This window comes from Rhinolophus ferrumequinum, chromosome 7 (genome assembly GCF_004115265.2).
Source record: "Rhinolophus ferrumequinum isolate MPI-CBG mRhiFer1 chromosome 7, mRhiFer1_v1.p, whole genome shotgun sequence".
In the NCBI taxonomy this organism is placed as follows: Eukaryota; Metazoa; Chordata; class Mammalia; order Chiroptera; family Rhinolophidae; genus Rhinolophus; species Rhinolophus ferrumequinum.
In genome coordinates this window covers 30108670-30121546 of record NC_046290.1, presented here as the reverse complement: position 1 = coordinate 30121546, position 12877 = coordinate 30108670, and the positions used below count along the sequence as shown (strand labels likewise).

General features: G+C 33.7%; 1 protein-coding gene across 1 annotated transcript in view; it reads left to right on the top strand.

The window, feature by feature from the left end:
- HCN1 (hyperpolarization activated cyclic nucleotide gated potassium channel 1) overlaps positions 1–12877 on the top strand; it is a 346451-nt gene that overhangs the window by 274371 nt on the left and 59203 nt on the right. The window contains exon 5 of the mRNA XM_033110926.1: positions 4697–4843. Coding sequence (XP_032966817.1) covers positions 4697–4843 — 147 coding nt within the window. The remainder of the gene's footprint in view (positions 1–4696; positions 4844–12877) is intronic.

Below are 12877 nucleotides of genomic sequence, written 5' to 3'. Positions count from 1 at the left end.
AGCCTAAGGAAAGGATGCGTGTGTAGGTAATTTATTGGGAAGTAATTCCAGAAAACATGTTGGGGAAACAGGAAGCGTAAGACTGGGGAAAAGGGAAAACCAATGAAATGTATTTTATTGAGTTGTTTTCCAATATGGACAAAAGGGATTTGGTCCCACGGAAACCCTTGAGGAACCATGAAGATGCACCCTAAAATTCTCTCTCTGAAGGAGGGATGGCTATGACATAAACCTGTACACTCAAATCCCTCATTGGTTGAATGTTGTTCAGGGTAGTGTTACCTACACCTCTCTGCATCCCTAACCTTCTGTGCTGCTCTAGCTTGAGCTGAGCAATTCTTCTAAGATTCTAAGAAACCCTGAGATGGACTATCCACCATAGGTATACTTAAGGTCAGAGGTGGGCCAGCTTGTTTTGTACAAGGCATTAGTAGTGTCAGCTACTAGTGTTCAGTGTTGTTCAGATACCAAATAAGAGCATCTTTGTAAAGTATCTAATTAAGTATCATGGTAATTATTGGGAAATCGTGGAAATGTAAGAGTATAATTAGTGGAGAAGGAATGGAAGCTATAATTCAATGTTTAAAGTTTTAATGAGTGGTAGACAGTGAGATAATGAGTGTAGACCACACTTTCAAGAAATTGCTTGAAAAAAGGAAGGAGAATAATAATGTGGTAGATAGAGGGCTACTTGTGCTCTATTGAGAGCCATTTTTTGAAGGCAGGAATATCATGTACTGAACAAGAACACAAACTGTGGATCCCGATTGCCTAGATTAGAATCCTGATCTCAACACTAATTAACTGTGTCACCTTACACAAGTTATTTCAATTCTCTGTGCCTCAGTTTCATCATCTATAAAGTGAAGATAATAGTAGTCATCTCATAAATTTGTTGTGAGAATTAAATGAGCAAATATGAGTAAACTGTTTATTTGAGTGCCTGGAAAGTAGTTTGTAATAGCCAAGGGTTAGATATTATTTTGATGGTGATAATGATGATGATGATTAGTTATTTTAACTGGAAGTATAGTATATCGAAAAGCTATTTGGCTTGAGCCAATATATGGAGAGAAAGTTGAAGATATGACAAAAACTATAGCAGATAGGGTGATGTTTCTGAAGAGGGATGAGGAAAGGATGTTCAAACATAGTTGAAAGATTAACTTCAATGAGAGAAAAGATACTTTTTCCATTTTTACAAGAGCAAGAAGAAGAAAAGGAAAAACATAGGTATCTTTCTAAATGAGTTAATAGATGTTCTTGTGTGAAAGCTTCTATTTCTTTTTGAAATTTTAGGTAAAGTCACCATCTGTGAGTGAAAGAATTGTTGGGGGAGGGAAATAAGAGTGTTTAGATAGCATAAAATGTTTTAAATGGTCCTATTGAAAAATGAAAGAGTGATTGGTTCACCATGACATGTCATTGTGTAATCTTGTTAAATTAAGGTCAAAATAATTTTTCTACACACACACACACACACACACATACACACACCAAGAAAAACTGCTGTGATAAAGATAAAAGCCATTTAGAGCAATAAGACACTCTAGATGATTTTTTAAATATCTAAGCACAGATTTTAGCTATTATAATGATTATAATGATTGTTTCAATTTCTGGCAATTATCTATCCCTTTGACTTCTATAATTACTATAAAATTAACTTTCTAAGAATGTTATATATATGAACAATTTATTTACTTGATAATTAAGCATTTTATTCTAATTGGTCATTACACTGGCCTGTCATTATTTTTTTTTTCAGTTACTTGCTTAGTTAAGTCTTAAACAGTGTTACACTGACTTTTGGAAAACTTTTTGGAATCTGGCCATTTTCAAACCAAATTAAAATAATACAAAATGAAGAACTATGGAGTGTAAAAAATTTCCAAAACTTTTTTAATCTTGATTTTATTTTTAAATATATGAAGATATACTCCATTTTAAAACATCTGAATGGATACTGCTAGTTTCCATAAACAAGAGAGCAGGTGTCTATTTATAATGGAAGTGATCATTTTGGATGGAAGAATAACAATTTTTATCTGCAATTTTTATCTGCTAATATTTTCTATAGGAATCTAAGATCATCTGTTGGGTTGTAATTTTGATAGTTTTATAGGCTAATTAGGTACTTATTCACTATCACAAAAAACTTTCCCGATATCTTGGAAGCTGAACAATTCACTCTGTTTTGGAGAAAACCAAGTTTTATTACCCAGTTTTCCAAAAAAGATAAAGAAGAATGAAGATAAAATGGAAATATCTCACTTAAACTTCTGCAGAAAAAAATAACTTTATAACCATCTGCATTTCTTCGTGTGTGATTTGTTTTTTACATTTAATATATTGGAAGTCAAATTTGGGTATATTATGATACCTTTATTATTACATGACTTTCTCTGATATGACTATGCTGCTTAAAATAATTTTAAAAAATAATCAGAAATCTATTTCTGCTAAAAGAAAATTTTTTCCTCAGTAAATATGAAAGATTTTGCTGTGTTTATAGCATAGTTCTTGAAAATGATTCAATCCTGCTATAAACATTTTAGAAATAATGTTACACTCATTTGAATATAACATAGCTTTTTATAGATATAAAAAGGAACTAGTTTATTTTTAAATGTAGAATCAAAATAGAAACCATGGCTTTAGTTACCATGTAAATAAATGGTAATATTAAAAATATCTTTGTAAAATGTTCAATAGCTTGGTCGTAAATCCAATGCTGATTGTCCTAAACATTTAACAACAACAACAACAAAAAACATAAAGGAAAATCTAATTGATGATCGATTATTAGTCTTTGAAGGGCAATTTTAAATATTTTATTTTTTATTATCATTATTTTTCTAATTATGTTTAAAATCCACAACAATAAATAGTTAAAATGTGTAATATAGGCTCAAAATCAAACTTAAATCAGTATAAGTAAATGACAAGAAATAGTCATCAAACTTTTGTCTAAAAGAAGGAAGATCATATATATATACATGTATATGTGTATACACACACACACACACACACACACACACACACACATACACAGAGGGTGCCAAAAAAATGTATACACATTTTAAGAAAGGAAAAACCTGTATTAAAATTATGCTGATGGTAACCACTTTGAGCACCTCTTGTAATTGCAGAAGTCAAACCTTCTGTTATCGATGAATGTTGAGTACTACAATTTTAGTACAGTTTTTTCCTTTCTTAACATGTGTATACATTTTTTTGGCACCCTCTGTATATAGACCTGCATGCAGGCTTTAAGTACTTTAAGGGGATAGTCTGGTGACCAAATAAAGGAAATCTCATGACAAAGTTGTATTTCATTTGAGGATACTAATCTCTAAAAGGGAACATCCAAATAATACGAATGCTATACTCGTATGTAAGGAAAGTATGTAAGGAAAATCAAAGAACTGCAATTCAATGGGTTGCTGTTTCTCATTGGACATGTGTGTTATCAGTTACCAATTATAATTACAAAGATTATGGACAAGGATTCAGAAGACCTTGATCTTCTGAGCTCTGCTATCAGAAAGATTTGAGGGAAAAAAAAATTCCTTTTAAGGGAGGAATCTTATTCCAGTATCTTTATGCAGTTTTATTACCTACTATTTTATTTATACTCAATTTTATCATCTGTATAATGAAACTAATTTAGGGGGGTTTCATTTTTTTCGAAGTATGGTCTCATGACCACCTACATTTGAAACGTTGAGGGAATATTTCTCAAACTTAAATGTGGAGTCATCTGGGGTTCTTTTTAAGATGCAGATTCTGATTTCATTGGTCTCTGATGAAGCCTGAAACTCTCTTCTAATAAGCTCCCAGGTAATAGCCATGCTCCTATGTTCCTGTTTAACTAGCAGGGATGTTATTTTTATAAGAAACTGTGTACATATGTGTGTATATAAGTGTGTGTGTAAATATACAAAAGCAGATGCATAAAGGGAATGGATCTCGGGAGTTAAGCCTGAAAATCTGCATTCCCAAAAGGCAACCTCATCCCAAGTTTTATAAATAGTCAAGTTTAAGAATTACTTGGTTAAATGAACTTAAATATGTAAGTTAACTTTCAGCTATGAAATTACATAGCGCTAATCTCACCCCAATGTTCTCCTAAATCCTCAAATGAAGTGTGACATATCATCTTACTTTACAGGGCATCTGTTTCTTGAGTGTCTATGACTTGCAAACAGTTGCCCAGCTCTTTGCCTCTACATTCAAAATTTAATTATGTCTGATATTTTGCTATAAGATAAAAACCTTTTGTACTATCCAAAGTTACAACAGTCTTTCTCCAATGAAAAGCCAAAGAGCAAATTCAAACTTGATTTAGAAATCAGCTAAAAATAAAATGTAAAAAAATAGTGTCATTTCTTTTTTTCTTCCCCATCCCTGGGCTTTTCTGGAGATTAAATTTACTCTGAACTCATTTCATGCCTCCTCTCCATACTATCTCAGTATTTTGCAGGAAATATTTACCTAAATAAATGCCTTCTACAGTATATGACACAGATTGGGTACATTGCAACCTAGTACACTGGTTCTTCCCCTTAAAGAATTTCCTCTTTCATTATTGTCAGTCAAGTGTTATTGAGTATAGTATAGCACAAGAGTAACATGATGGTTTTTCATACAGCCTAGCAATGTTTTTTAATTTCCTTTTTTCCTTTCCTTACAGTATAAGCAAGTGGAGCAATACATGTCATTCCATAAGTTACCAGCTGACATGCGTCAGAAGATACACGATTACTATGAACACAGATACCAAGGCAAAATCTTCGATGAGGAAAACATTCTCAGTGAACTCAATGATCCTCTGAGAGAGGTAAGGTTTATAGTCGTGGATCTCCGTGGTACGCAATCACTGTTTATTTTCTCCGTTCACGGGAAATCCTCACATCCATGTTACAATATTACTCAAAAGAAAAAAATAGGATAAAATGTTAAGACATCTATTTTTTTTTGCCCTTATTCTTTTTTATGTTTTCCTATATACAGACTTTTAGTTGTTTAAAAAAAAAAAGTTCTAGGGAATTGTTTTTCTAATGATGATTCTCATAACTGTTTTATTTTTTTACATTTTCTTTCTTTTTCTGTTATATTTATTGCGGCGACATTGGTTAATAAAATTACGTAGATTTCAAGTATACAATTCTATAACTCATTATCTATTGCAATTTTCTGTATAACTAGTTATCAAAATTCCTCATCATCCATATCTTCCCAGTCTTCCACTCTCTCATCTCATTCTTACCTGTTTCTTTATCTTCTCTTTTTTTTACCTTCTGCTCTCCTCCCATGTTCATTTTCCCTGTTCTCCCCTGGACTCTAATCAGAAACTGACCTGACCTGTTGAGAGTTACTCATTTCTTATTACTTCATTAAAACACTGTAATTTCAATAACCGCCTCTCTGCCTTATTTCTTCTTTCCACTCCTCCCTAGAAGTCTTCCCTCTGCCCACTCGAATGTTCAGGTCACCCCTAGAGCAAAGGACCATTGTCTTTATTGTTCCTATTTCTTACACTGCCTCGCTCTTTTTTCTTTCTTTTACTACCAACCTCCTCAAAATATTACTGTGCAATCAGTGCATTGTGGCTTGATCTTCATTTCTTTACCAAAATTGTTTCCTTGAAAGTTATCAGTGACCTGTGAATCATCAAAGCCTTTGTCACTGAATCCTTGTTGGTAATTCTTCAACTGTTAACAAGACACACCTCCCAAATCTTCTTTTTGTTCTTCTTTAGCACCAAACCATTACCGAGCCGTAGACTTTTCATTCTGATTTTCTGAATTTATTCTAAATTATTTAGTTTATCTCACACTTCAATTCTGTCCATTTGAGCTCCAAAGTCTTGCCATAAGCTGCATTTTCTTAAAAGCTACATGATATATCCTGGCCCCATATACATAGTAAGCTATATAATGAAGTCATTATCTTCCATCATTAAACCATTTATGTTTTGAAGTCTTTCTGTAAATGTTTTAGTCATTTTCTCAAGTCATTTGAAATGTAAAACTTTGGTCCTTTTTTGAATATTGCTTTGCTCTACACATCCAATCACCAAATGCTATCAATTGATCGTGGTAATGCATCTTATGCCCATATTCTTGTTTCTTTTGCCAGTACCAGCACCCTAACCATTCTTCTCAGAGGGACTAGCCACACTATACCCATAGTTGCCTTCCAACCTTTGTTGTCTTTTCTCTTAACTACCATTTAAAACTTCATCGATGCCAGATTAATCTTCTTCTTTGGATATAAGCTGGTCATTTCTCTGCTCTGGAACTTTCAGTCTTTATATTACCAATTCCATCAAATAAAGCTACTTTAGACTCATAGTCTAGCCCTCCCTTGCTCTGACCAGCTAAATCTCCAGCTTTCCTTTTCCCTCCTGCCCTACATATTCCAAAGTAGCCTACAGCCAAACTGTGCAGCTTGCTGTTTTGCAAAAGTCAATTATAATTTCTCACTCTTGCATCATGTTTTCCAGAAATGTCTCTCATCTTCTAGCAGAATCTAGTTCAAATAATACTTCTTTATTTCTGCCTTCTTTTCTCTGACCCTTTTTCTCTGATCACTCTTTTCTCTGACCCCTAGTGTACTGAGTCCCTAAATCTACTGTGCTACTTATACATTTTGTCTGTTATCACTGCTTTTTTCACAGTTGTTTTCTCTACTTTTGTCCTGAAAATTCCTTAAATGTAAAGCCCATTTAGTCTATATTTTAAATTTTTCATGAAATTCCTAATACATGTAGCATATATTAAATAAATTCTCAATAAATATTTTTATTTCAACTAACGTCCTTGCCATTATTAACCATTCTTAAGTTTTTGCATCCACTGAAAGTTATTTTTATTTTTGGTCTGTTTTTTTGAAAAACCCTAAGATACCAGTAAAAGTTCTGGCAATAAAGGGAGCTAAATACCTGCTATGCTATTCATTAGCTTATTTTCCCTGCAAAGTCCTTAATCAAATATGAATATGTAAATCTTTTTTCTTTAGGAAACATAATTCAAACCTATTGTATTTTTTAAAAAGTAATATATCATTTATTTGATTGTTTTGGGTTTTTTTTTAACTCCATCTATATACTTTGCTTTATCTCTTTATCTCTTGGATTACAGAATTTGTATTAAGTCTAAATCCCCTAAATCACTAAGGTGCAGAAGTCAGGACACTGGAACCAGGTTGAGTTCTCAAGGGCTTGGAAGGATTCAAAGTAGGGGCAAGCCATAGCATGGAGACAAAGGTAATCCAAAAGATAGTTTCAGGGATTAAGGTGGATCAAAATACAGGATACAATAAAATCAAAGATTTATTTTAAAGAAGCACAGACAAGTAACTATTCTAGCATAAAGTGACATTGAGGGTATATAGAAAGCTGACAGAAAAAGTGAGCATAAAAATGAACCCTAAGAAGTTACTTGTAAGTGGGAAGCATTCCTCTGTGCTGAAAATTCTCAGTGTAACACAAAATCAAGATATTAAGAAAATTTTCATAATCATGTGTTTTATTATTAATTACCTTCTCTTCCACACTTTAATTTACTCTGCTCTTCAGTAGAAAATATTCCACTTTTCATTTTTTCCCCTTAAAGCTGTCCAATTTCCTCACTTCCTACAATTATTCTGTCATTAACTTATGATCAACTATTTTCCTTACATTTTCAAAATCTGTAGTTCAGCATTTTATCTTTACTTCTGACATGTACTCAGAATCTTTCTCCCTGCCTTTGATCTCAACTGCATCCCATCTCATGGCTACCATATTTATTGATTATAAAACACAAGTTTGACAATGTTACTCCTCTTAGAACCTGATCATGACTTCCTATCCCCTGCAAGAAAAATCCCAAGCTTCTTGACACGGCACACGAGACATTCCATGGCCTGCCTCCATCTTCATTTGTTTGCAGCCATGCTTCATCAACAGGGAATGGTTGATGTTTCCTTGGGGAATGCTGTTGATTGCCTTTTTGCCTTTCTTCATGCTACTCTCTCTACCTTTAATCTTTTCCACTCTACTTTCCATTACGCATTCTTCCAGTCATGACCTTCTTTATAGTTTTTCCTGACCACTGTCACCATCACTATGCTTATCATTTGTCAGTTTATTTTTTGTCTCTTTCAAGACTATGACCTTCTTGAGAATAGAGACTGTGTCTTAATATCTTTGCATTTCTAGTGACCAGTACATAGTAGGAACTCATTAAATGTTCACTGAATGAATGGTCTTTAACAGAATTATGAATGAAAAACAGGGTAAGAATCAAGACTACTTAATAAAATTAGAGATCCTAGAAGTAGAAGCATGAAATGCTCAAACACTTAACACCTTAAAAAAGTGAAAACAATGTGCTCCATTTGTTCATCTGCTTTTTAGCCTTTGCTCTACTAGCAACAGAATCACACAAAAGTCTAAATTTAGTGTGATCCTGAGTTAAGACTTTATTAAGAAGGGAAACGGGATGACTAGGATAGGAGTATAAGGAAAGCGATAACAAAAGTCATTATTTAAATAAAACTTGAACCTAAAAAAGCCAGACTTGTTTTCTGAAGAAAAGTTCAATAATAACAATGGGAAATAGATCTCACTCCCTATTATACTGGAGTATTATATACCTGCTATATTTAAGTCATAGTGGTAGATCAAGAGAAATATTTTTAAAGTAGTAAAATACATTATTCTGCCTTTCAAAACCTGCTTTCCTCTTAGAAGATAAGTTTATGCAAAGGTGTATTTTGGTCACTGTTGTGTCTCCACTGTCTAGAAAGTGCCTGGCTCATAGAAGACATTGAATTATTGATACAATAAATGTCACATGAGTGAAGCTAGGATACTCAGAAAGGGAAAACTGGATTATTTGATATGCATTTTTGAGATAAAAGGTAAAAATATAAGACGTGCATTGTATACACAGACACACACCACATAATTGCTAATCGTATGTACAATTTTGAGTCAACAGCCATCTTATATTGTTAACAAGACTGCTAACTTAAAATGCTTCATTATTCAGAAGGCTCATTTTTTATGAAAGTATTTTGCATAATTTGAGATTCTAATGTATACTTAAGAGCAGTGATTTCTGCCAACACAAGTTTGGGTTCTCAGGAATGTGTAAAAGTGAAGGGTAGAGTCAAACCAAAGAGTGAAGGGAGAGTCAAACCTTCAGTCTCTCAAAAACTTATACGAAAGAACTGTTGCATAAAAATAGAGAAAGAATGTAAAATGAAAAGTTTAGGAACATGAAAATAATTCTATATCCATAATCAGTTAATTCTACATTATATTTTATCCATTTTATTCCCTATTCTTTCATTTCAATGTGTTTAAATACTTTTACATATGAAAAAATCTTTAGTATGTAAAATGGCGGAAAGAATGTCACTGTGTCACCTTTGGAAGCTCTCATAAAAAGCTCATGTCATGCATATTCAAATTAATTCAGTTGGTAAATACTTCAAAAGCACTGCTTTATTGAAAGCCTTCTGCTATTTCCATTTCTATGGCAGAAATTAGGTGATTTGTCTTTTTCATACGTTGGAGACTAATTGCTTAAATGCCCTTAACAAATATCTGGCTCATGTTTTATTGTTCAAGTCTCAATACAAATGTAACCTCCTCAAAGAGGCCTTCTCTGAGAATTCATCTAAATTAATTCCCTGGCAGTCATTCTCCATCACATCAGCCTTTTTGCTGTGTACATGTCACTCTGTTTGTTGTCTTACCGTCCCTTTATGTTTATTTGTTCATTGTGCTGTGTGAACTCAGGATTCAAGAAGGCAAGGACTTTGTCTTTCTTGATTTCCACCAACACCCCAGCCCCTAGAGAGTACATATTTAATAATTATTTGTTGGATATATAAACAAAGAGAAATTAAATAAGAACCTCATACTTGACAGATCATCTCAAAGAATCCTTGATTGTTAGAGCTTGGAAAGGGCATTTTGCCGACCAAACAGTGGTGCTTGGATAAAAAGAGTGATGCTGAGAGTTGTAAAGCACTGTAGCCATGGCACTTTCTTTGAATCACTTTAGATTGTACTATGGACAGTGTTGTTTCCAATATATGACAAGAACTTGCTGGCACCTTTAGGTTCCTCTGTGATTTTGTTTTGATGTATGCACTATAATCCAAAAGGTTATATTTTGCATGTGGCTGTTTTTATTTTCTTTTTACCTTTCTCCAGTTTTGTGTATTAGTGATTTATAATAAAATTACCTTGGGGGGTGAGAGATATCTCAATAGAGTACCATTGTAGGAGATATATGTGTTCTGTCTAGCCTTTATAATTCCCCCAAATCCATGGAATAGATAGAAAATACTTCTTTTTTTGTTCTTATATTGTTATGCCACATCTGGAAAGAATATTGTCAGTGGCTCATAAAACAAATATTGCTGATTTTCCTGTCCAAACCTAAGTGGTGAGCCACTGAGGGATGTAGAAGATTCTGAGTGGCAGATAAATTTGTGTATTATTTTTCCTTGGACTAGGCCATGTAATGTGCACACCAGCTCCACCGGAATTGTCAGCATTCTGGGAAGTGACCGTAAAATCCTCTTTAAAAATTACTTTCATTTCATTGTGAATTAAAATACATGGGACAGAAAGTAAAGGAGCAAGTATAATTTTTCTGAGAAAAATTCTTAAGATGCTTCCCAGAAACTTGGCATTTTAAATTGTAGCTATTATTTGGTGATGCATTTATTATCTAAAATCTGTAATCTTCACTGTCCAGTTGTTCTGTAACTGGACCTCGTCAGAATTGTGAGTCTGCAAAGCTGGACTTCAGTGACCTCTAGAAACAGGGGCTTGGTGAGGGGTTGGGATCCCAGTTGTTACCTGACCTGGATCTCCCTGGAGACCCCTCCTTCTTCTCCTCCTTCCATCTATTTATAACATACTCTCATGTAGCCCTGACTGTTCAAAATTATTCAAAGGTTTATTGTTTTGAATAGTTTAAATCCCTTTTACGATATTCTCAGTGCCATTAATAGTTATATGTATACTTTGAGTTTTTTAACAAATCATAACTGAGAACCTGCTGCAGAGGGGCTAGGAACATCGCCCTGATTCCACGCACCTCGTTTAAATCCAGCTACACAATTCACTATCTGTATCACTTTGGGCTATTTCATAAATTGTATGTATTTCACTTTCCTCATCTGCAAATGTGCATGATGATGATAATTACTTCATAGAATTGTTATAAAGATTAAATCAGCAAAAGATTAAAAAATTAGAAAAGTGCCTGGCACAAAGTAAGCATAAGTAAAATTTAATTGTTGGTGTTATTATAATTCAGTGAAGAACAGGATATAGTCCCAGCCCTCATGGGACTTAGTGAAAGACAGCTTAGTGAAATACAGCTTAATGAAAGACAGAAATTTAAATAAGCAATTATAACTATGTGTAAGTGCTATGATATGGCCATTCAGAGGGTATTAGACCACATACAGGAGGAACACCAAGTCCAGCTTTATCATATGGCTCATTTCTTTTGGAATTTATTCAAACAATCTGCTAATAAGCTCTTCCTGCATTTTAACAGCCAGCTTTCTGGAGACAATGTCTTAGCATTAAAACTTGGCATTGAAATGTTAGGATCATGAGACTGATGAATGCGTTAGTGAAAGCAGGCAGTATATTTAAAACTAAAAACTAATTAGAAAATCCAGTGAACTGTACCACTCTGCTTATGAGAACTTGTTGGAATGTGTACAAAGTAAGAAGGCCTATTTTTAACACAAACAGGATTCTGCTTATTGGGTTAGAGCAAAATGGCAAACTTAACAGTGGAGAAAGGGGTTAATGCCCTTCTGAGCCTGTCTCCAAAGTTCAGAACTGATCTATTTTTAAACAATGGAGTGTGAAGAGCCATGGGCTGAAAATAGGTACAGATCATGTGTCCCAGTAGAATATAGGACGTCAGTATATTTCATTTTCCCAGAACGTGAATCGGGCTGAGAGTGTAATACTGTCCTGACCTTTCATTTGTTGAATAGACTGTTTTGAGACAGCATAGTTTACATGCATATTTCTTTAGTGCAATTCTGAATTATTTTTTTAAGTACATACTCGTGGATTTTTTAAAATGCCATCTAAAAAAGTGTGTTTAGTTAAGATTAACCAAAACAGGCTAGAATCATAGTATTGTAAAGCTATACAGGGATCTTATGATCAGAGACTCATGTAACAGTCACCGTAACAAAAGGCTAGAAAAATTATGTAAGTGGCCTGGTCACGGTCACATGTTCTTTAGTAACGTGTTCTTTGTTACCAAACAAAGAAACTGGAACTTCTCTCTTTTGACCTAGAGATTTTTTTCCTGCATCCCTAGTTTCTAGAAAACAAATAGACAAATAGCACTTATTGATTTGGGTGTTAGACTGATCCAGAAGTGGTGGGAATGTTAATTGTCAAATGTGGTTTCCAGTCTCAAATTTCTTACACTATATGCTTGTAGAGACAAGATATAAATACATGAAAAAATAAAACTATGACGAAAAAGTTAAAATACATTACTGAAAGCACAAGAAATGTAAGAAGTCATACATGGTTAATTGCCAGAGAATAACAGACACTACATACTAAAATTCAGAATGGATTCAAGACTTAAACATGGGCAAAACTGGCTTGACATGGATCTTGACAATGATTTTTTTGGATGCAACACCTAAAGCACAAACAAAAAAATTAAAAACAAGTGGGATTACATCAACCTAAAAAGCTTTTGCAGAGTAAAAGAAACAAAGTGAAAAGGCAACCTATGGAATGAGGAAATATTTGCAAACCACACACCTGATAAGGGGTTAACATCCAAAATATATGAGGAAGTCACCAAAC